This window comes from Neopelma chrysocephalum, unplaced genomic scaffold, assembly GCF_003984885.1.
Source record: "Neopelma chrysocephalum unplaced genomic scaffold, ASM398488v2 Primary Assembly neopelma1_24, whole genome shotgun sequence".
Lineage (NCBI taxonomy): Eukaryota > Metazoa > Chordata > Aves > Passeriformes > Pipridae > Neopelma > Neopelma chrysocephalum.
In genome coordinates, this window is record NW_020897693.1 from 32517212 (window position 1) to 32543021 (window position 25810).

The 25810-nt window shown below is 36.8% G+C and overlaps 1 protein-coding gene across 9 annotated transcripts in view; it reads left to right on the forward strand.

The window, feature by feature from the left end:
* MIPOL1 (mirror-image polydactyly 1) overlaps positions 1 to 25810 on the forward strand; it is a 195361-nt gene that overhangs the window by 10174 nt on the left and 159377 nt on the right. For 6 of the 9 annotated variants that reach the window (XM_027671033.1, XM_027671016.1, XM_027671025.1 and 3 more), the window contains 2 exons: positions 13991 to 14124; positions 15388 to 15467. In XM_027671033.1, coding sequence (XP_027526834.1) covers positions 14120 to 14124; positions 15388 to 15467 — 85 coding nt within the window. In that variant the 5' untranslated portion in view covers positions 13991 to 14119. Of the gene's footprint in view, positions 1 to 4181; positions 4323 to 11487; positions 11510 to 13186; positions 13447 to 13990; positions 14125 to 15387; positions 15468 to 25810 lie in introns of those variants that run through there. The other 3 variants (XM_027671067.1, XM_027671077.1, XM_027671057.1) reach the window with 3 other exon arrangements.

Sequence of the window (25810 nt, forward strand, 5' to 3'; positions counted from 1 at the left end):
CTACTTCTAGTTCCATACTGTAACTTGTGATTTCTTCTAACATGTTTTTCTGTAATTTACATGCAGTGCTAAATTTTCTCTCATAGTCTGATGTTCTTCCTTGTTATAAAGTGCTGTTATTTCTTGATACTGTTTCTTGCCCTGTTAAATAGCCAATATGTTGTTTTAGCAGGTTATTCTGTGAATGGATATTCTGAAAGACACATTGTACATGTCATGTCTAAAATGGAACTTTGGGGTAGAAGCCCTAGATAAAATCAAAGCCTGAATATATTAAAAAAAAGATTGTTAAAATGTCAAGATAGTGAAAAGTCAGAAAATAAATTATACCTGTTATTAATTTTGGACTGTATTCAAACATAGAAATATGTATCATAGACAAAAGCTGGTTACAGAGAGATAAAATTCAATTTTACATTAGGATAATTGTTTTATGTATTTTACATTTATTTGTAAGATCAGATAAAGGCCTGGAATTCTCAATACAAATCACAGTATGGTCCAAAGTCAGTAAAAGGAAACCCTTTCATTTGCAGAACACATTACTACTGCAGAAAATACCAGCTGAATAAAATGAAACTTATAAGCACCATTTTTCCTACTATACATTCTTTACTTGCATTATCATATCAGAACTTTGAGTATTTTTGGTTTTCAAAGGAGTGAATAGGTGTTCACTCTCAGCATCCTCATGTATATTATCTGTAGCCAAATTACCACATCTTTGCTAAGAAGAGATTAATGCAAAACTTGGGGTCTATGAGTGAGAATGGAACTGTTGTTGCAGTAACGTTCCAAAATTAGATTGGCCCTGTTCAAACAGCCTTGCGTGTGCTGGAGATGTAGTTGATGGGATCCAAGTGCTATGTAGATGGTGAAGCCCATGATTTAAGACTACATTTCTGTAATAAACTGCTTTCTATTAGGAACATCTTGTATCAGGAAGGCTAATTCTATCCAGAATCAGATCTCTGGTATGTCTTCAAAAGAAGGAGATTTAAGTATTTTTCAGATTTGACAGGACAATAAAATGCTTTCTAGATTCTCAGAGAGAACTGAAGGAGGTGACTCGGTCTTGGGTACCTCAGCTGAGCATCTGTGTCAGTTTGAACTAAAGAAGGAAAAACCTCTAAGTAACAACCTTTAAGAAACAACCTCTAATCAAATTTCAAACCAGAGTTTGAAATCTGTAGGTAGCAAACTGAAATGGCTGCCACTCATCTTACCACAAACATTTAATAAATAATCTGTAACGTTCAGTGACAGATTTTTTCATAATCACAGAATCATATAAGTAGTGTATTGGAGCATTTGAGTTCTAGGACAATAAGAAATAGACTTATTGACATGACATCTGCTTCACAAAATATTATTCCTAGACCTGACAGGTATTTCATCAAGCTGGCTGTTTTTCACAGGTGTTGGCTTCCAAAACATGTGTTGATTGCTGCCCTTATTTGGAAACATGGAGTTCTGCATCTGTTCTTTTTTAGAGAGTCCAGGTTTCCTGGACCCCTGTCAAAGTACCAATGTCACTGAGGTCAGGAAGGTGCCACTGTTGCCTGAGTTAGTTCATATCATAGAGTTGTGGCAATGAGTAGTGATTCAACAGCCCTGGCGTGAGGAACTGGTGTCACTGAGCAGCTCTTCCGGGTAACTACTGGGATTACAAATGGTCCTTTGTTTTCTTCAGAAGTTGCAATTTGTTTATAAGCTTGTAACTTCTGCTTCAGCAAAGGAAGGGCTGCTGCTTCAGGGTCAGAATCTGATCTTTGGTTTGTCAGATAGGATTCAAGGTAAAGGGTTTTACAAGTATGATGGTCTAGTATAGTGCTTAGTAAGCTTCTGCACAGCTAGTAGCTCAGCAGCTTTCATTGCTGGGTTGGTGATCAGATCACTGGGGTCTGCTTGTGTGATCAGACTTGCTTTCCAAATGCTGAAAATTGATTAGACTACAGAAGTACAGATACAGAAATGCAGCTACCTCTGAGAATAGACTCACCTTCCATTTTTTGATACAATGGGATTTCTTCCAGGATCATAATGAGGCCTTTCCTGATGCAGTACAATTGTGAAAGGGCACTAGTGGACCCAGTCCATGTGTTTGTTCTTAGCAGCCTGACATTATAAAAGAATGAAGCATCCTTGAAGGGTTCCTTTGTCGTAAAGGTTATGGGTTAGGGGCAACAGGTGTATCCAGAGATTGTTATTGCGGGACATATAATCAACCTTTTAAGGGTGTTTATGTTAGTTTTCTGCACTACAGCAGCATAAATGTAGAGTGATAAAAATATGCCTGGGAGCAAACTTCAGCATCTTGCTTTATGGACTCAAAATTTGATGGTAGCAAGAATAAACACAGTTCTGGGGTGTAATGATTTTTCACACACTGTACTGAAGGTGACTGCTGTACAGGTGTACAAGGTAACTCTAATTAAAACAGTTTCCCCTTGAAATGTAATTTTGTTCCTCCTCTTCACTATCTACTAGTCTACTAGTGGTAGACTAATATTTGTCTCCAGAATGTTTTTCCAGGATCTGAAGTGGAATTACAGTATCTGAAGGTTACTAAATATTAGGCAAAAATTATAATTCTCTTCATAGTTTAAAAGTATCTTTCATATTTCAAAAACCCTCCTGGATGTACAATTCTTTTGGCAAACATTCACTGTCTTGCACTTATGAGAAGAAACTTACTAAAAATAGCATATGCTGCTATCATACTGAGGTTCCCCTCCAGTTGTATCTGCCCAGTAGCTTGTTTTTTGCTTGGTGTAAAAATACACTTCCAAATTTACTTTAAAAGTTAATAACAGCAACAACAACAACAAAAATCAAACCAGATACTTTATTGAGAACCCATTTAGTGCTACATGTGACACTTTGTTTCCAACTGTTCAGTTCATTAGAGAGGTCAGGGAAATTAAGAATTATCTGTAGATCTGCAGCTCTTAAAAATCCTACATGTAATAGAAACCAGTGATAGACCTGTTTTTTTTAATCTGTAATCCCGTATAATATAATTCTGTGTAAAAGTGTCACCCTTTAGTAACATGTGAGTTATACTGTAAATAAAGGAAAAATTTTGTTTCAGTTGCTGTGGAAATTCATTCAGATTAATGTTATAAAGAAGTTCATAAAATGTTTTGAAACAAAACTTTATCTCATCTGATTAAAGAAAAATGTGATCGGAGCATGAATTTGCTAGTTGTAGGGTCTGTGGACTTCTCAAATGTCTTGTGAAACAGGTTTTTAGGGAGGTGTCTATTAATGGATGTCTGAGAGTAGGTGTGTTTTTTCAACCCGTCCTGAAAGCACTGGGGGAAACCTTTTAAGTACTAAACTACTTTTTCCATATGTTTAGCTTATTTACAGTGAATATCTTGGATAAAAAACCAAAAATAGTCTTACACCTCAGTCAAGTTCAGTGTGATGAGTAAATTAAACTCACTTAACTCTTTTCAGGCAGAAACAACATAAGTATGGCAAAAACTGCAACCTTTCCTCAATACCTCCTTTCCTAAACCAGACTGCTCAGCAGATGCGCAGTCCAGCTGAAGAGCTGAGCACAGTTTAATACTTCCTTTATATAAGAAGAAATGTGTACAGAAATAATTGATAACACATCGGGGCTTTAAAGTCTTGAAGACCACTTTGAAAGCAGTGTCAAAGGGGCATAACTTTTATCAAAAAATTATGTCTTTTTTTTTTTTAATAAAGTCTGAACATGTTAAAATTTGCCTTTGACAGTAATAATGGCCCATCTTCGCGAACGAAGATTTGGGGAAACCTTTGACAGTAAGGAGTCGTGAAACACAACAATAAAAGAAGTCGCTTTCATTCATAATGTGTTTTAAGAAATACTTCAGAAGACTTTATCCCTTCTTTCCTCCCAGTTTGACCGTGAAATATGAAGTTATTTAGGAGTTTTCTTAGTGCTATGATTAGGCACAGAAGCTATCCTAGTGCACATACCTAACTTTGTCAGGTGCTCCTTCAACTTGAAAGGGGAGATAAAACTGTGGAGACTGCAAGTCTTGCAACTTCACAATGTCCAAGAATGCCTTCAGAGTTATTCTGAGTATTTGAACTGTTGGCCAGATTTCCCCTTTTCTAATCTTGTATTTTATATATACTTCTATAGCTATAAAGTCTTGATTTTTTTATTTTTTAGTGATGCCAGGCAGTGCAATATGTAATGACCAGACCATCTGACAAACAAGTCTCAAACTATTCAGGACAATTATACGCAAGAGAAAACAGTCATCAAAATAAACCTGAGTTTCAGAAGTGCCAAGGAAAGATTTTTCCTCTTTCATCTAGTAAGTGGATTTAGAACTCCTTTGCTCCACACAGGAATAACTGCTCTGGGGCAATATTCAGCTGCTATCTCAGCTCAAGTGTTTTGGCAGTGAGAACATAAATGTATCTTGATGAATCAAGGAATAATTAATGAAGGATATTGGAATTTATTATGACGTTGCAAGAAAGAATAGAATATCCATCTGTTTCCTTTTACAAAAAAACCCCAAAGGGAATAATCTTGCTGAAATTGGCTAGATTATCCTAGGTCTTGAATTTTTCTAGGAGTTTGATTTTAAGGCTCAGAACATTTTTTTCAGCTATGTAACCCTCAACTTATATGAAGCTCCTTGTCGTTTATAGTCTCAGATGAATTTTTTAAGGCTTCTTGTAAAATACTTTCATGTTTTTGGCTGAATAATGGGCTTACTCAGGGCTTAAAATGAACTTTCTTAAGAACCCAGAAGATAAATGTATTTTTTTTTTTTAAATATGTTTGTCCATCTTCTTTATTCCATGTGTTACATATCATTATAAATAATGAGAAATGAGAATGATCTATGTATTCAAATGAATATTTGGGGAAAAAAAGAAAAAGCTTGACTATTTAATTGGCTGAACAAGAACAGAAGTGACAGAGCTTTCATTATGACTGATCTGACATTTCTGCTTGTGCTTAAAATTGTCCTGCACCTTGCTTTGGAAGACCTTTAACATTTTAGACTTTTTTTTTTTTCCCCACAGAAGGTGTTTCTTCCTATTGGGACAAGATTACTTTTAATTCTTTGTACTTTTGAGCTGAGAGAAGGTTTTGGATTTTTTCCAAACTAGAGTTAAAGTATAAATATGTTGTTTTCCCTGACATGAACAAAAAAATTGCAGCATTTTGGTTGGGAACCTGGTATGTGGTTATGTTTTACATTGTTTTCTTAAAATTTGGCAGGGAAAACAATCCGCTGTTGGAAATGTCTGTAATGTGACGGATGATCTAAACTTCTTAAACTTCAGCTAATGCCTTTTTTTTGGTGTTGTTTTGGTTTGGGTTTTTTTCCTTTTTTTTTTTGTTTGTTTGTTTTGTTTTGTTTTGTTTGTAGTTTACCTTCCCACTGTTTGGCACTGATTTGGAGTCTATGGTGTCTTCCCTTTAATATTGTACCTTCCTTTGTTGGTACAAGATCAGGAAGCAGTGCAGAAACTCCATGGTGCTGAATGTTTGCAGGTTTACCTTCTTCAATTTTTAACTTCCATTTAAATTCTGGACGTTCTCAGCAGACTTAATTTCACTGACTCATCTCTGATTCTCATTGAGTTTTGGCCTACCTCAGAATATCTCATTCTTCTTTGGGAGTCCAAGACCACTTCTGAATGTGTAGCTTGTTATTTTGAATTGTATTGGCCTTCAGGTTTCTTTGATATTGCAGTAAATTTCAGTGAAGTATCTGGATTAAGTTTCTAAAAATGCTAACCTACTAATCATACCTAAATAAGCAACTACACATAAGGCATATATATTAAATGTGTTGTAAAGCACACAGTCAATGCATAGGTGCTGAAAACGCTCAGAAATGTTGTTGTTGGAGTGTAACAAACATAGAATCATAGGATCATTTCAGTTCGAAAAGGCCTTCAAGATCATCAAATCCAACCATTAACCCAATACTGCCAAATCCACCACTAAACCATATCCCCAAGTGCCACATCTACACGTCTTTTAAATACTTCCAGGGATGATGACTCCACCACTTCCCTGGGCAGCCTGTTCCAGTGCTTGAAAAACCTTTCTGTGAAGAAGTTTTCCCTAATATCCAATCTAAACCTTCCCTGGCCATTTCCTCTTGTCCTATTGCTTGTTACTGGGAAGAAGAGACCAATCCCCAACTCTCTGCTACCTCCCTTCAAGTAGTTGCAGAGAGCAATAAAGTCCCACCTCAGCCTCCTTTCCTCCAGGCTAAATATCACCAGCTCCTTCAGCAACTCTTCATAGGACTTGTGCTCCTGACCCTTTGCCAGCTGCATTGCCCTTCTTTGGACATGTCCTGAAGTGTACCATTCCTTTGTAACTTCCACTTCTCACTTATGAGGATGAGGTTACTACTCATAGTCAATGAAGGCCCTATGTACTGGATCTAGTTGCTAGATTTAAAAAAAAAATAAAAAATTGGAACTTCAGGCAAGGATGTATGTTTATTGAGTCAAATTTATGTCTGTGTTCATATCTGAGCAATGCTGTTATGTTCCCATGCTTTTACTGCTGTGCAAGCATGATTTAGGAACAATTATGCTTTTGGTTAAAGGATAGCTTTTGCTTCAGGCAGTCATCTAAGAAAATGATAGGTTAGTTAATTTTCTTATAAAGAACAAATATGGCTAATGTGGAGTCAGTGTTGTTTTATTTCTCTGAGCATTTTAGCTTGTGAAATTTCAGGTGATGTGATTCCTTTCAGCAGCTGAAGCGTACACTGTAGAATTTGAGTGGTTACATAGTTTGGGGTAGAACCAGTGCACTGGATATGTTGCTTTGTGACAGCAATGGAGGCACAGTTGTGTTTTCATGCTGTTCAAAACAGCCTGACAGATACATAACTGGTGCAGCTGTATTTCCTTGCAGGAAACCGACGGGCCCCTCTCAGTCCCCATGTACAGGACTGGATCTTGAAAAGTTGGCACATTTCTGACAGGCCTCTGCATGTTCAGTGATTGTGATAGTTTTTGGTTAGGCTCCAATATCCACACTGTTTGTAGTCTTTATGCTTTTTATTTTTACTGCGTTTGCTGTCAGGAGAAATGGTGCTATTTGAAGGTACCTTGAGAAATGTGAGTTGGCTGGATAAACTGAGTTTCTCTGCTTCAGTGTGGGGTTTTTTGCCTCCTTTTCTTCACTGAGTCTCTGTTCAATGTTACGTCTTTCTGTGAAGGCAGCCAAACAATTGGAATGTTTTTGGCAGGAGACATAATTTTTGCTTAATGCTATTACTTGTACTAGTGGTTTATGAATTTGGCACTAAGTTACCACTTCACATTTTTATGGGCATATAAAATTCTGTGATTTTATTTTTGCTTTTATGGTAAAATCTGAGCTAGCAACTTAGTTCTGTGATAAAAGAAATTATGATTTGGGAATGTGGGAATTTCAATATATTGAATATACTCTACAATGAATTTTGTAAACATGAGCACTGTATACTCATGTTTCATGGATCATTTCATAGTTAGCTTTGGAGCTCTTTAGTCACAGTGACTTTTTTTTAAGTTTGGGAGGAGGATGGATTTTGTGGGGCTTGAGGCAAAAGCTTTCAGAAAGATAGGTGAAATATCTGTATCAGTGGTCCATTCTTGGTTCGCTGAAGCATGGTGTACAAATCAGTATTTGATATTAGGCCTAATGCCAAATCATCCGGTCATGTAGGAAAATGGGGTAGTCAAGATCGGTAGGGCTCAAAATGCTGTGCTGATGCTGTTGCACTGTTTCCTCCCTGTTGGCATTCAGCCTGTCTGCCACATGGGTTGTCTTTGGTTATGCCTCACTGCTATTTGATTGTTCATTAGGGTTTTTCCCCTGCTCTACTCATCTACCCTGTAAAGCAGAAAGCAACCTATAATTTATTGTGTTACAGGAATTCTAGTTCTGGTGATTTGGTTTTATTGCAATCCTTAGAATAACAAATTGAGTAGGCAGGAAGTGACCTGTGAATATCATCCAGTTCAGACTGTGCTCAGAATGGGGCCATCTCCAAAGGTCAGGTTGCTGTATCCGAATGAGTTTTGCACATCTCCAGCTGTGGAGATTCTGTAACCTTTCTGAGCAATTTGTTCCAATATGAACTTTTCCTCACTGTGAAGAATTTCTTACCCATAACTCTGAGTTTTCTGGGTTACAACTTGCCTCCAAGAGAAGAATATGTCTCTGTCTTCTCTATATTTGCTCACAAGGCAGCTAAAACCCAATCAAATCCCCCTTTAGCCTTTTCTTCTTAAAACCAACTAGCCCAACTTCTTTGAATTCCTAATAATTCATGTGCTGCAGACCCCTAATCATCTTGGTGGCTGGACTTACTTCAGGGTATCCATGAGCAGGTCAGAGCGGATGCAGCACTTCAGATGTGGTCTCACAAGTGCCAAACAGAGGGGTTTAATCACTTCCCTTTTGTCTGCTGGCTATGATCCTGTCAACAGAGCATAATACTCAGATACTGCTCACCACTATATAGTGCTGATTCTACTGAAATATTCTATTAAATATTCTTTTGGCTCCAGATAAGACAACAACTACTTTAAAATGCACATATTTGTCCATATCTGTGAAAGCTATGGAAATCATAATCTGGTTGTAAACTGTTTAGAAAAGGAGATCTGGCTGTCTGTAACAATATATAATGTGATATATAATATTGAGCTATAAGGCCAGTGAAGTGTTTACAACAAAACTAAAGGATGGTTAAATGATTTGGCTGTTCCATTCCTGATCAAAGCATATCATAGTTTCATTATTAGAATGAAAATAATGTTAATTAGAGGTTTCGCAGAGGGAAGCTGCTTCACAGAATGCACAACAAGATGAGAAAAGCTGAGAAAAAAGGAGAAAGAGTCTTTGACAAGATTCTCTGCAGTTTTCATTTCAAAGAGGTGGCAGGCGGAGGGAGAAGGAAAAGGTGTGTCTTGTCAAAGAGAAGACAAAACTAAGGAAAAAGCAAAGAAATGGAGGACAAAGAATAGAAGAAAACAGAGCAGGCTGAAGATTGTTTAGTAAATAAAATACAAATGAAGATTGTTAATGTGGATTGTGAAGGTTGTTAATGTGGAGGAGAGAATATATCAGAGGGGAGAAGAGATGTGGGGCTGTTGATGATCTGATATGCACATAAACATTTCCTGATGCACAGAGAGAAAATTGAACCTTGAAGACACTGAACTAATAGCAGAAATTAGGGAGAAAAAAAAATAAAAAGTACATGTCCTTTATCCAATAAATTTAATTTAGGAATAAGTAAAACCTATTGTAAACCAGTTATTTTAATGCCTTTTTATGCCTCCTCTCTTTGCCTTTGTCAAAAGCATGACAAAGAGAATGAGCACTCTTTAACTTACTGTATGCCATCATTAAAAGCACGAGATGCAAATTTTTTAAAAAGAATATGAAGAAACTGCTCCAGCAACAGAGGAAAAATACCTGAGCCCTGTTTCTTCATGTCTTTTCTGATTTATGCAGGTTAGTTGAAACCAACTGCAAATGTCTCATCTCCTTTTGGGTCAAGAATCAGCAGGGGAGAAAAGGCAGGGATTATTACATGAGTCTGGCCTCTGGGAAAATGTTTTTATCAAGCTTCCAGATAGTGAAGTTACTTCTATGAACCAAAATCATGAAGTCTTTGTAGCAGTGCTAGAGTTATAAATTTGAAGTACTACTCATGCTGCATTCATTCACATATGGGGTTAATTCATTTGCCTATGTTTCATAATCTTTTTAAAAGAAACAGAATATTTTGCATGAACGACTTGTATTTAATGAATATAAAAGTAATAAAATACACTAAAATAAGTACCTCTGTAATCAAAGTATGCTTGATTTCACAGCTTTTAAGTATCTAATAGATGGGTAGTATTCCACATTTAATAATTATTTGAAGTTATCCTTTGCCTAGTGTTTTTATAACTGCCCAAAGCTAATTTTAATTTACTTTGCATTGCCTTAGATTTCTGATTTGCCATAGTTTCTTAAGATAGAGAGGCAGTGTGACTCCTTTTGGAGGAGTGTATCATTGCATCAAAACCTGACATCCACCTGGGCTAAGAAAACTGTTTGTTCCCTAGGGAAATGCTTCGAGATGGTAACTGGTTTTTGTGTGGAATACCCTCCTAAATTAAGGCTTTTAGTTTAGCATGCCCTGAGGCAAAACGTTTCAGGATATTTCAGGAGATCCTGGTACTATAATTAATCTTATGAAAATAATGCTAAAATTCGTTCTCTGTTTCCCTATTCATAAAGTGTATAGTATTTCATCCCTGCACTGTCAATGGCAACTGTTAACTGCATCTTTAAGAGGGACAAAGATTGGCTCAGTGCTGTTCCAAGAGGTGGTGAGAACTGGTCTGTTGTTCCACCAGAGACAGGGCAGGTGGGGTAGCCCTCTGTTTGGAAAAACTCTCCCAAGACTCATGGACTTTTTTTGAAGAAGTGGTGAATTCAGTTGACACCAGCAAGTGTTTGCGTCCTGTCACAACAGCTAAGGCCGTGATTCAGTGGTTGACTTCAAACCCTGTCAAGACAAGACCGAGGAATGGGAGTTTGCAGTTATTGGGTCTCCATATGGAATGGTCTCAACAGCCTTTTAGTTCTAAAGGAGGGACAGTCAGTTACTGAACTCCAGCTTAGAAGATGGACTTCTCAGTCCTACCCAGGAAGGGAAAGCGTTGGCTTTAGTGTTATTGTGCTGTTGTGGGGTTGGTGTTATTGTGGGGTGCTCCTTTGTATAGTATTTATTCTGCGGACACTCCAGAGGTTGGGTTTTTTTCCTCTGAGAGTGGAAATACTGCTGCAGCTGTAATAAAAACTATTCAGAACTGCACAAGTAAAGCACTGTATGCTTCCTATCTTGCAGATATATGTTACTTTTATATATACATTGTTTTTATTTAATTCCTATTAGTGTTTGTATTCATGAATAATTAGAACCTGGACTGGAATGCTGTCCTTTTGAATAAGTCATTATTTTGTCTAGGGTTTTTTTCCTCCTAAAATCCATTCATATTCCAAAGTAGTGGAAGGCAAAGTATTTTAATGGCCATCTTTGCAGAATATATCCCTGAATGGATGAGGAAGCAGTCATTTCAGTTAGCACTGTATAAAAAAGGTGAAGGCAGTGCAGTGAGCTTAGTTTTCCATTCTTGTCTGTCACAGATGTAAATAATTCAAACATATAAGCATGTAAAAAAGTTGACAGTTGAGACTGCATGTCTCATAGGATAATATTAATATTTCCGATGTGCTTCAATTTGATATTCTTAAGAAAATGTTGTTTTTCTCAAAGTATAAACCATTTAAAAATTAATGCTGCTTTTCAGTAGACACCTATGGTAAACTCAAATGTTCATGTATTTCATGTGTATGCTTATGTAATTAAGCATCCACTAATTTTTTTCTCTTTGGGAAATACTTGTGCAAATCACACTCCATATAGAAGATCTAAGATTATATCATCTGTTGTTTAAGGTAAGCATTAGGACAAGGTATTATTATTTTATGATAGATTCTTAATCTTTTCTCTCTGAAGTATTGATGTTTTCATTAGAATTAAAATATGTTGCATGTTTACAGAAAGCCTGAAATCTCAATATGTGGTCCTATCAATTTTAATTATTTGAATCATTAGAACATCTAATTTTTTGCTTAAGAGTACACCAATATACCATTGAATCTGTTTTTTAAGGTTTTTTCCAGTTTAATGTCTGAATCCAAATTCATAAAGAGTTGGAAAAATGAGATGTCTGAGCTATAGGATTCACAGGGATTTTATATGAAGCCTATTTAATCAGGATAACACTGTTATTAATATTCATAAAGTCAGCTGGAACACAAATGACAGACTATGGAGCCTAAAATTTTTTACTTGTGAATTTATTAAAAGCAGCTTAAAAAATTAATGGAATTTAAGTAAAGTTGACAAAAATGAAAATCTTATGCTAGCAGAAAAAAATCTATATTAGAACTTTGTCTAAGACCATCTTGCATTGATATCTTTGACAGATTTCATTGGTACTTAAAGAAGAAAGATGCATGAATGGTCATTTAAAAGGATTTAAACACATTGGCACATTAATTTTTACATGAATAATAAGTAGTTTCCAAAAGCAATTAACTTACAGTGTACAAGATTTGAATAGAAAAATAGGACTGTGACATCAAAGGGCAAAGTAAATGTGCTGTACATTTTAAACTTTTAATAATATGACTTCTTAAAATAATTTATTTCATTTTCACAGTAAGTAAAGTAACAGTGAAGATTACTTTCACAGCTTGGGTCTGTTTTGAAATACACCAAGATCTGGAACAAGTAAATATTTTGATGTCAAAGTGCTATTGCTAAAGAACAATTTCAGGCTTTTACAGTGATCAGGTGCTTTTGAATCAAGCTTTCCTGCAGTTCTCTGTGTGGAAAACAGTTAGATACTGTCCACGGTGTGTGGTTTTTCTCCCATGCTGCTATATGCAGCACAGGGAAGCATTTGTTATTTCTGTAGTGTAAGATCCGAGATTTCTTTCATTATTAGGAAGATACTGGAATTTATATTCATATTTGCAGGTGGGTTTGTACTTAACTATGAATTTTCTGTGACTTGAATTTTATATTAAACAGATAAGGACAATTTATTTTTTATTTTCACTTTCATGATGTTCAAGTAGTTTAATACTAGCACAGGTTGAATAAATGGATAGTGAATAAGGAAATTAACTCTAGATTTAAAATGAACTCTAGGTTTAATTTTGTATTTTCAGTTTTATCTCGGTCTACCAGTACACTTTATTTTAAACTCCAGCTTTAATTTCTTTTGATTATTAGGCAGATTTATTATTAAGAGATTGTCTTCAAATAAAAGTAACAATTTAGAATAATTGTATTAAATTTTTCCAGTGATTCCTTTGGTGATAACCTTCATGGCCAGCTTCTGATTGTTGTTGTGGTGAAGTTTAACATTAACTGAATAATGATTGTTCAGTAAGTTTTGGTTCCAAAACTACCTAATGTTCAAAGTACCTACTGTAAAGGTACATCTTGAATGACATGTAAGTGTTGTGCACGAGTCAGTTACCTATTGCAGAGTTTGTGTTCAGAGCAACCAGTTTACATACTTAGTGCCTGGAATATTTTGTAGTTCAGTTTACTAAAATTTTTGTTTCTTTTTATGGGGAAATAAAGTGATAAAACCTAGGGAGCCCCAAACACCTTTCCGTTTGACTTTGTCCAGTAGGCGACTTGAATCTAATATCAACAGTCATTTTTTATTTTCTCTGTATGTAAACCAGAAAATTCCTATTAATTAGCAGAACCTATTTCACCTATGAAGACGAAGTCTCTTGACTTCGGTCACCAATTTTTCCTGTGCCATACTCTATTGTTTCCGGGAGAGGGCAGCATTTTCCTGTATCAGGTACAGGAAGGCACATGTCCTGCTTAGACTGTCAATGTTTCTTGTAATTACTCCCAGTATATTTGTTGCTTGCTTATGAATTAACTTGCATTTATGGAACTAAATCATTCCAATCATTTAATTACACCTGAGGAGCTGAACTATAATTGCTTGCTTCCAACTAGGATCTGATATGGCTTGAGCAGTATTAATTTGGTGTTTACTTTTCTGAGTGCTAAAAGCATTAAAATGATTGTGCAATGGGATTACATTTTACTAATTGCTGGCATTCATTAGCTGGGTAAATGGCGAGGAAGAATGACTGTATATTGTGGAGGGATAAAATTATGGTTTTAAATAGTTTATTACTAGGCACATTAAGGCCCTAAGACATGTTTTAAAATACTCCAGAGGTTATTAAATACCATATTTTCTTCATGTCTTGCTATATGAATATCTTATTAAAATATTGCAATTATTATGAACCTTTTTGTGCAATATGTAGGGAAATGGCTTCATTGACAGAAACCTATTTCTTGATATTAATAACCTTCTATATTTTCAGCTAATCCAAAAGTAAATGAGGAACTTAGGAAAAGATTGCCAACTTCAAATCAACACAGTTACACAGAATTGAAGAAGAAACATCAGCTTCATTTGAGGGATTCTTGTAAGAAACTCAGTGTTCCACAATATGAGGTGAAGTTGTTATTTTTTGTTAAGACCTAAGCACATCAAATTCTATGCCTTTTTTTTATCATGCACATTTATAGTCAACAACAAATATGAGCTAAATATGTATTTCTTGAATGCTTAATGTAAATGTTAGTGTTGAATTTTAAGCATTTGTACAATTAAATTTGTTTATAATCTTAAAGATAAAAATGAAAATTTTTGCCTTTTTGGTGTTGTACAGGAAAATAATTTCTTCCGCTGCTTTATTTGTTAGAACATGTGTCTTGGTATAATATGCTTGAATTTTAAAATATGTCCTTAAATATTTTTTTAACTCTCACATTTTTCAGCACAATGACACTCTCCAGGTGTTTCCATGATCCAGCCACTGTCTCTTCAAGTCACGTGTTTTATCTTTTTAATAAATGTTAAAAAAAATAGCAGGGAAAACATACAAAATAAGCACAACTGCATAGTTAAAGATGAAAAATTGTCCTTTGTACAATACTTTCTAAAAAACGTTCTTGAGTAAGTAATAAAATTTGCGGTAAGCGTACTGTGTTAGCAAGATTACAGATTTATTTAGATTTCCTTGAGATACAGAATATAGTTGGATTTTTAACACATAAGGAGCATATATTTTAACACCCAAGATGATGCCTGGCATAACATTTTACTGTAGATCTTATTTTTGAGTATTGAGGGTTATTTCTTGAAGATCTTTGATTATATGAAATACTGAAACAGTGTAATTAACTGTATTCTGAACCAATATGTATGCAAATATTAGGATGCATTATTTAGCTGTTTAGAAAGACCTGCAAATTCGGAGTTGGAGTGATCATGGACCACTTTATCTAGGGCCACTTTTATCTAGGAAATTAAAGCAGGAAAAAGAATGCTGTAAAGTGAAGCGCTACCATCATCTGTAATAATTACCAAAGTGAGCAGTCTCATTGCCTCTGGTGGGACTACTTGGTGTGATTTGGACTGTGCTCAGTAACATGTACCTCCAAAGCCAGACTCCAGAAGAAAAAAACCTGAATAAATATTTCAACAAAGGTGTTACATGGAAGAAACAGCTGAACCAAACAATTATAAAAATTAGATGAGTGAAGAAAAATATTTTACTGACAAATATAATTTTTCACTGACTGTTAAAGTATGCAGACTTTATTGTCCTGTTATAAATATTTTTAAATGATTTGTCTTGTAAATTTTCCATCAAATGAAGGCAAAGTATAGGTGTGTTCCAAGTTTATTTATGTAAAGTTTGCTTTATTTTAGCTCTGAAATCTTCAAGCAAAAACTGGACTCAGTGCCAGATCAAACAAGTTCAAAAGCACAAATGGAGAACTGGTCAAAAGGTAGGGACTTTAAAGATCTTAATAAGGAACCTCTGGTGTTGTACCAGTGCTAGGCAGTGACTGGAATGTATTTATTCTTGCTAATGTATGACTGACTTTGGAAGAAAAGAAATAAAAAAACCCCTCAGAACCACACACTACCCCTTAAAAATATTTGGGGTAACAGGAGAGCAGCTACATGAATGTAAAGCTTCACCTTTATTTTCTGGATTATTGAAAATGTTTTTGTGTAGCTTTGAGAAGTCTTATTTAAAATCTGGGTCTGTAGATTGCATTTTACTTTTCAGCATTTTTTCTGTAATGGTTTACAATAAATCTGAAGCTCTGTCTTAAAGTAGCTTTCTTGGTTATTCACTCCTGGCTAGGGTATGATTAAGCCATCTACTAGTATTAACTAGTTTCTCATTAATACCTCAAGTGAACGTAGACAGTAAGGTAAGGCTTGAAGGTAAAGGGGGCCTTGTTTAACTTGCAACTTCCATGGTTTGTGGAGTTTTCGTCTCCATTAGGATGGGAAAATCTTTTTGTATTTGGTTGACCAAACACAATTGTTCACAGATACATTCTTCTATGTTTCATGGCAGAAACTTAAGGAAAAAAAAAACACTGAATTTGAGAGTACATTACACAACTGACTTTGGAGAAGAGCATTGTCAGAAAGTGGCTTGTGAATAGATAATAATGTGCAGAAGGAAGAAAGGGAAGGAGACCTTCAGTTAAGGGTGGATTGGTGCCACTAAGTGACTATGTGTAGGTTAAAAAAAACCAAAATGGAATAGGTGTGTCAACATCAAAGTTTCCCTCTATATCAAAGTCTGATAGCATCTTGTGTATTTCCTTTTTTTTAATTTTATGCTATGTATTCTCTCTCAAAAGATAATAAATGTCAAGTTTCTCATGAAGAATCTGTTTAGAAGAAAAAAGAAATGCTCCATCTTGGAGATGATGCTTTTCTTTCATCTGTAAAAGGATTCCTATCTATATTATTCTGTAAAATAAACTACTTATTGACCCCTTTTAATTTATGGAATTTTGAGCTGTTATTGAGTGAAGTTAAAAAGTTTTTGAATTATATAGTCTGTAAACAAAAATAGTCATGATGGAATAACAGTGGAGAATTGTATTCTGATGATTTAAATGTGTAATGGCTTAATCAGGTTTAGTATTTTTAGACCTTTAGGGGTCAGCATACCCTAAGAATGGTTCAAAAGGTTAAGTTTTCCAAAGTAGACAAATGAATACTATAAGCTGATTCTCTGTGAAATATTTTCTGTCTAATTGCAAGAAATGGTGTTCTGCTGCTGCTCACAGATTTTTTTAAAATCTGAGTTTCATGTGTATTATTTTTTGATCCATTAAATTAATATTTTTATCTGTTTAGAAAACTATTTCTTCCAAGCTAACACTTACAGATCCATGTATCCAATAGATGTTGTTATATAGACAAAAGTAAAAATTATACACTTTTTTAGCTAATCATTAATAAGTCATGTAATTCTTTATACTTTTGCTCCTAGGAAAGTTAGAAAAAGGGATTATGGGTAAATTTCATGTCATCATACTTGTTTGGATGAGGAATTTCTTTTTTTTGCTTATTAACAGCTAAATTACATTCACTTATCATAAAGGTAATAGCTAAATTTCAATAGCATAATGTTTAGTAAGTGCCCTTGGTAGACATTCTGGTGCATTTTTTCATTGTATTACTAAATCACAGCTGTTTTTCATTTTCTGTTTAAATGTCTGTGTTGAAGAGTGTACCATTTTGTGTTCTGCTTGCTTTGTCCTCATGGTACCTTTCCTTTGTACATCAGGTACTGTACTGTATTTAGATGTTCCTTGCTTGTAACTTGGAAGTTTAAAAGCTGGGTTTAGAATAACCCCATAATGATTTATTCAAATTTTTAATAACGTACTGAAATATTGGAGATTAAATTATTTGTCAACAAATAAGGATGGTAAAGCAAATCTGAGATTAAATTCAGCCGACTAGATGAAAATTCAGTCAAGCAATGAGAATTTTAAAAAAGTAGCAAAAACATTAGATACAGAGAAGAGGTAGGTTTACAGCAGTTACGTGGGATAATATGTAACCTGTTAATAGATGTTATAAAATAAAATAATTGAAAGGAAGGTGGTGTTTAAGAGGAATATATCTGAAGTGTTTGATATCTGATTTTCTTTTTAACTTCCTGAGTTGTTTGGAGTATAGTATCCCTGTGTGGATTGAAGACTTTGTTGTAGTACATTAGGAAGAATTAAAGAACAGTTTATGTGCAAAGTTTGTTATTTTTTATTTGTATCTAATTTAAATGCACTGTTTATTTCCACAGCACCTAGTTTTTAATTGGAGGTTAGTGCCTTTTTTCATATCTCTCTAAGGATACTTGAGAGAATGTACCAGGAGCACTGGCAGCAGATCGGTGAAGACTATGTCATTTCAAAGTGAAAAATATTCAGGATCCAAGCTAGAAAAGCCAGAATAGTATTCCATTATGGAAATAAACTTCTATTGGCAAATAGGTGCATATCTTTGCATTGCAGTGATGGTGGGTGTGGGGAAGCACATTGCATCTTGGTGGAGTTATTACTTGAGCAGGGTTTACATCCATGATAGAAACTACACAACCGTTTATACTGCGACAGCACAAGAGGGAACCTGAAATTGGGTGATTTTTTTACTTACATATACATTCAGGACTCCGTATGGCAGTTTTCCAAAAGAGTTAGCAGGATAGGAAGGTGGTGAGTGTCCAAATACTGGAGTTAAATTTGTGTCTCATTTGACTCATATCATGTACCACATTTGAATGGGTGCAGCTATCCTCCTTCTGTATTATATGGTCTTTCACTGTTGTAATGTTTTTGCTTATGTCATGTGTCTAAGCATCCATTTTTTCATCATTAATCAGAGTTTTACTGACTCCAGAAGAAAACAAGGTAAGAGACTGAATAATTTTAATGGCAAAGTGGTTTGCTTTCTTAAAAGGTGGTTATTATATTTTTCGTAGAAATAAATGTATGTATTTCTAAACCACTGCTTAAAGCACATATTGAAATGTAAACAGTGAACCAATTTCACTTGTAGGAATTTGATGACAACTCTTAGTTATCATCCATATAGGAACTTTCCATGTAACTTCAAAAGAATGGTTGCACAGCTTGTAAATATACTTAAAATTGCGTGTCTGGAGACTGGCTTTAAAGAGATGTGATAATGCAAATTGAAACAGAACTGCAGAATCAGCTTGTGCAGGGAAATTTGGAAAGGAAGTGTTTTATCTTGTGGGGAGCTGTTTTTTGGGAGTCTTACATTCATGGTAATTGAGGAAATTTACAGTCATATGCATAGTTAAGTCAAATGAATCATCTTTTTTTGCTAACTTTGACTATCTTAGAAGTAGAAAGCTTTTCTAGTCGTGTAATGATTTTAATGTGCTTTTTTGGGGGGTTGTTTTTGTAATAGTAATTAAACGGGATTTTTTTGTCTGGAATTACTATTGTGTGACTTTGACACACACAAAGATGAATGGGTAAAGAAAGCTTTGAGAGTAATATGGTATTGTAAAGGTTTTTCATCTAATGCTCTAGTTGGGTCAAAAAGCAGCTAATGGTAAAGGTGCTGCTTCCTCTTTCTCCAGAATATACCAACTACAGCTGTAAACACTCTGAAGTAAATCTAAAGCCCTTCTTCCAAGGTTATAATAGAGTAAGAATAAACCATACTTGACATATTGAAGTCTTATTTCTTCTTTTACATGCCTCAACAGGAGGTACTGTGAGCCTGTTCTCCCTCTCCTACCCTCTTTTAGCAATAAAGAGTGCTGTTTACCTGGGAAAGAAAGAAGGCCTGGATATTGCATGGGCAGAATGCAGAAAAAATCTATGTGATATGCAGAGGCAGAGTCCTCTACACCCATGTGGCTCAATTGATCAGTGTCTGCAATGTGTGCTGTGATTTCAGCATCAAGCTCACAGTGTGCTAGCTGTCAGAGGTCCCCTTGCAAAGTGGCAAACATAGTTGCAGGTTTCTCTCTATGGTGTAAAAGCCAGAAAGGAGGCTGAGAAGATGAACTTTCATGAGTAAAACACAGGAAGAACGGCTAGTAACTGTTGAGCAACACTGTGTGTGGGAGATGAAGAGAATATCTTCCATGGAAAAAGCGGGAATAGTGTGCCATGGCTTAGAAGATAAGAATGAGCTAATATTGCTTGGTCTTTCCTGTAAATATAGTCACCCTTCCATGTGTATAAATTCTCATCTCTCCTTTTTTCATCCCATTTCTTTCCCTGTACATTTTGAGAGGTTGAATACAGTGCATTTCTGGCCAGGCTGCATGCAGAAAGGCTCCTCATCAGAAGCAAAATTAGATATCCAGTATTTTCCTGACTCACTGCAGTGTTGTGAATATGATTTTGTTCAAACCTTTATAGTACGCTCAAAATGTGTAGTGCCTTATCTGCACTGAGTGGTGCAACCAGTAAGGATGGAGAGAATGCACCCTTTGAAGTATTGCACTTTGAATCATTTAAGTGTGTAAAATATGAGTGCAGCTAACTTCAGAATGTCTTGAAATGTGCTTCAGAGAGAACAGCACTTATAGCCATGGTAATTTTTTAGTGCTTCAGAAGGAGCTTTAGAAGACCTAGCACAAGTGCAAGAGGAATTTGGTTATTTTCTTCTTTAGAAACCTTCATTAACTCTATTTTTATAACAGCTACAATGCAGCTTAAGAGCAAAGACATAGCAAAAATGTCATTAAATAAAAGGCCCTTCAGGGAGACTTATATGTGAGTTCACCTGCATCTTTAGTAGACCATTACTTGGAATAAAGGATGTGAGGGCAAGGTGTCTTATGGCCACTTTATGTAAGAGCGACCTTTCTTTTATGTCAGACACTTTAAATTACACTTTTTCACTACTAAAGGTGTAGTTTCCTGGGATTTTGTTTAGAACTCTAATTCAGCAAAACCTTAGTTGTTTGTGGTAGGAGAGGTTGAGTACATTTGGATAAGAGAATTTTTGCTATAATTAATGGGCATCAGGAAACATGACCCTGCCTAGATAAAAGGGAGTTCTGGATCATTAAGATTTAGATAATGAAAGGGTTATATGTGAAAAGCAATTGTATAATATGACAATAGCAAAAGACAAATGGGGTGTGAGGGTTTACTTTGTTTTTAGCTGGTTTAGAAAACATAAACACAGCATGCTTAGTAAAACTCCAGCAAGACACTATGTTTGGAAATTATGTAATGACTCCATATAGGCTGTAATGATATCCCGAAACCCTGTATTTAAACTAACCTGAATTACAATGAGAGATAAACAGAATATTTACCCATCCCTTATGAGCTGCTGCTGATATGTAAATTTATTCTTCTACTTTGCACAAATATACTTTTGAGCTACTGCTTAAACACTTCAAGGTCCTTAGCCAAACAGTTTTAATGATGCCTCCAGTATTATGAAAGTGTGACATTTGATGAATGCCTTTGTATAGTTGTGATATCAGGGAAAGTGTAAACAAAAAACGCACATCAAGTCATCGTGCAACACCTAGATAATTTATAATTTTACTGTTTATATCCATCTTGACATTTTTTATCTGCCAAAGGCAGGTTTCATTTGGAATCTTAATCTGAGATTTATTTGGTGGATCTGGAAATCATAGCTAGAGTTCCCACAGGAAATGGTCCATCTACCAGCAGATTAAATGGCAGTCCTGCAGTTGTTAAGGGAGCTCTGCATTTAACACACATGCATACTCATTCAGTCAGCACTGTGGAGAAAAATTAAAGTAGTAACCCAGGTTTAGGAACAATGTAGCTAAAAAGTCCCATATTTGCTGAATGACAAAGGGTTATATAGCAGCATTTCATTTTATTATTCGTGCTTGAATTTCTTGTTTGCTTTGTTGAGTCTGCTGACGAATACTAATAAATGCCTGCAACAATCCAGACGAGAGATGCCTGGCAACAAAGCTATGCGGTGGACCTCCCTGATCTTCTCCAGTTCACAACCTGACCTTTTGAAAAATTGGCTGGGCTAAGCTGCAGAATTTGGGTGTAATGGTTATTGTTAACTCCAGCTTTAGGATTTATTAATTTGTGTGATCAAGACTTACCTATACTTCAAAGTTTCAAAAGACCAAACACAATCATCCGTCCATTAGAACTAACATTGTGTTTCAGTGAATCCCACTTAGTATCTGCCTAGAGATTTTGCTGTTTTGATGCATTCAGAATATAAAAATGCTTTTTCAAGTTTGAGACCAATCCAATGAAAATCTGATGTCTTCTCAGAGACTAGTATTTTAAATTAACAATATGTTAATGAATTGCAAACGGAGAGTGGAATGCCAAAGGAAATGTCTAGTATTTACACATTAATAAATGCATCACGATTAACTGCAGTGAATACCAAAGTAATGATTGGACACATATTTTAAAGACGGAGAAGCATTTTTCTGTTTTAAATATTCAACAGTTTCTACACAATTGCTGTTTAGATGCAAAAGAGGAGGACAAAAGACTTAGTGAGAGAGATAGGCAAGGGAAACATCATTACTAAAATAATCAGAATCCTCAGAGAATTGTAAAAAATTGCCTTTGCCAGAATAACTCAAACTGTTCCTAATCTTCTAAATTTATTTCTTTATGAAGGCTGTTGCTGGGTTCCACTCAAGTGCAGGTGAATAAAGAAGCATTCAAAGTAACACAGATGTCCCCCACTTAAATTGCTAACACAGAATTCACTGTTCTCTTTAGATTCCTTTAAGGAATGAAAAACCTTTAAAAAAACCATCACACTTCTGAGTTTTGTATGTATTTTAGCAGACAAAATATTTTCAAGCCTCTTTTTTTGGTGTGTGTGTATGTATATGTTATGGGATATAGAGCAAACAAATACATTAATGCATATGTAAATTTGGTTATTCTTATTTCATTTGCAGATAACTTTCTAAACAAAATCCTAATAAGAATACGTTGTTCTCTTTGTTTGTTTTTTTTGAACAACTTAAATGATTCTCTGCAGGCAGAGAACAAGCATTTGAATTGTATTGTTCTGCTCACCTGACTGACTTCTAGGACAGTTTTAATTGTTTGGAAGTCCTCTGTACTAGAATGATAGTCAATATAATTTTAAAAAATGTTATTTTATTTATTCTGCCTAATATTGAAGTTACAGGAAGTTTGTATGTATTGCATACTGCACATCTATACAGAGGCTTTACCTGCTTGGCCTGCTTGATTGCAGCACATGTTTCACAGTTATGGATAAGATGGGAGATAGTGTCCATGGTTAAGTCCACCCCTTGATCATGAGCCTATCTGTATGTTGCATCTCTTCCCTAATGACCTGAGGCATCATGGACCCACTGAGCCAGAAATAATTCACCCCTATGTTACCAGTCCAGATCCACCTGAGACACTTTAATCTTGGCAAATCAGTCCACCTGTCCGTTCTTGTGATGTGCTTCAGTAGCCCAACTCTTGGATGTGTGTGCATCTACATGACACACTTTTACAGCTAACTTCTCTACCAGGGCAGTGATGTCTTGCTACAACTCAGCAGCCCAGACGGATTTACCTCTGTGCTGCCAATTGATCTTTTTCCATTGGTCCAGCCAACCCCCACAGAGCATTTGCTACCATCCAGGAGTCAGTGTAGAGGTAGAGTGCTGGCCGTTTCTCTTATTCGGCGATACCTAAAGCCAGCTAGATGGGTTTCAGCTCTGCAGCCTGACTTGATCCACCTTGTCCCTCAATAGCTTCTGCAACTTGCCGTGTAGAACTCCATATGGCAGCTTTCCATTTTTCATGTATCCCTTACAATACAGCAGGAACCATCAGTAAAGAGACTGTATTGCTTTTCATTTTCTGGTTGCTGATTATATGATGGGGCCTTCTCAGCATGTCACCTTCTCCTCATCATCTTCTGATGATAATCCAAAATTTTCACCATCAAACCGTTTAGTAATGATGTTCAAGATCCCTGGGCAATTGCATTTTCCTGTTCAAGCTTGCTGTGTGATCAGCACGACCCACTTACTCCACATAGCATCAGTGGCATGATGTATGTAAGGGACTTTCCCTTTGAACATCCAGCCCAGCACTGGCAGTCAGGGTGCCAGGAGGAGCTGTACTTCACTGCCAATCCCTTCTGAAGCAGCTCAAACCACTTCATAAGCAGCCAGTATCTCTTTTTCAGTTGGGGTGTAACAGGCCTTGGATCCATTGTATCCCCAACTCTAGAACCCCAGAGTTCATCCTCGAGTCTCCCTGGGTACTTTTTCCAGAGACTCCAGGAAGGACCATTCTCCCTGGCTGCAGTGTAGAGAACGTTTTTCACATCTTGTCCTGTCCTGACTGGCCCAAGGGCTACTGCATGAACAAGCTCCTGTTGAATTTTTCAAAAGGTTGTTGTTGTTCAGGACCCCACTTAAAATTGTTCTTCCTTCATGTCATATGATAAAGAAGGCTTACAATCTGACTGTAATCTGGAATATGCATCCTCCACCTAGAAAAGCCTGTGTTTCCTTCTTGCTGGCTGGTGTGGACATAGCTGCTCTTTTGTTGACTGCGTCCATTGAAATCTGATGACATCCATCTTGCCATTTTACTCCTAAAAACTGAATTTCCTGGGCAGGTCCCTTGACCTTACTTTGCTTTATGGCAAAACCAGCCTTCAGGAGGATAGGGATTATCTTCTCCCTTGTCTCAAAAACTTCCTCTGCTGTGTTGCCCCACACGATGATGTCATCAATGTACTGTAAGTGTTCTGGAGCCTCACCCTTTTCCGGTGCAGTCTGGATCAGTCCATGGTAAATAGTGGGGCTGTGTTTACCCTCCTGGGCCAGTCGGTTCCAGGTGTGCTGGACGCCCCTCCAGGTGAAAGCAAACTGTGGCCTGCCCTCTGCTGCTGCTAAAGGAATGGAGAAGAATACATTAGCAATGTCGATGGTGGCACCACTTTACTGCCTTGGACTCCAGTTCCTACTGAAGTTCCAGTGTGTCCGGCACAGCGTCGCTCAGTTGAGGTGTGATGTCGTTCAGGCCACAATAATCTACATTCAGTCTCCACTCTCCATTGGACTAATGCACTGACCACGTAGGACTATGAAAGGGTGAGTGAGTTTTGCTGAGCATTCCCTGGCTCTCCAGTTCACGAATCATCTCATGGATGGGGGTCACAGATTCCTGGTTGGTGTGGAGGTGTTGACAGTGCACTGTTGGGATAGCAATTGGTACCTGTTGTTCTTCAACCCTCAGCAGTCCCAAAGCAGAGGGTCCTCTGAGAGACTAGGCAAGGTATTCAGCTGTCTAATTGCCTCTTCTCCACAGCAGCTGTCCCCAAAGCCCAATGATGCCCTTTTGGGTCCTTGAAATACCCCCTCTCTGGGCCAGTCACAATGGGGTGTGTTTGCCATTTGTTCCTAGTCAGGCTCATTTCAGCTTCCAGTACAGTCAGGTGTTGGGATCCCCTGTCACCCCAAAAATAGAGATGGATTCTACCCCACATATCTTGATGGCATCAGGGTTCATTGGGCGCCTGTGTCAACTGAAGCCTTATACACTTGTGGGTCTGATGTGCCAGGCAATCAGATCCACACACTCCAGCAGGTCTGATTGTCCCTTTCCTCTACCTGGCTGGAGACAGGGCCCCCTTAGTCCTGGTCATAGTACTCATTGCTCATTTGTAAGTGTGAGCTGGAGGTCCCTTCAAGAGGATCAGAAGTAACATCAGCCCTCCTATTCTGTTTGAGGACTTACCCTCTGGAAACTGGAGCTGCATTTATCCTCAGAGAATTTCCTGTGGTGTTTTTCTTCCTCTCAACTCTTGTACCTGTGCTGCTGGGGCAGAGGTGGGTTTTCCATACCACTTTCTCTGTGGTCATGTGGGTAAAACCACAGGTTAGCCCATGGTGTGTCCCCTCTCTCTCGAGCAGGGGGGTGTTTGCTCCCAATAGCAGAGACTCTGGTCTGTACTGGTGGGGCATGGGACCTTTCCTCTCTAACTTGCTCGAGTCTTTCAAATCTCTCCACAGTCTTGCACAGTCTTTTCCACAGCCCAGGTCAGTTGGGAGGAGAAAAGATGCTTTTCATATTGCCAGAGTTGGGTAGTCACCCGAAGCACTGTTTGTTCTCCTTCTTTCGTTGACATCAATGCCAATGAGTTGGCACACAATGATGGCATTCTCTGTAAAAAGTTCTGCCACATGAATTGTGGGGAGTGCTCATTGTTTGTATCCCTATAGACTACCTCCAGCACAGCCAGTTCTCTCAGGTACTGGATACTTTTCTTCATGGCCTTCCACCTGCTTGGACACCCCATTAGG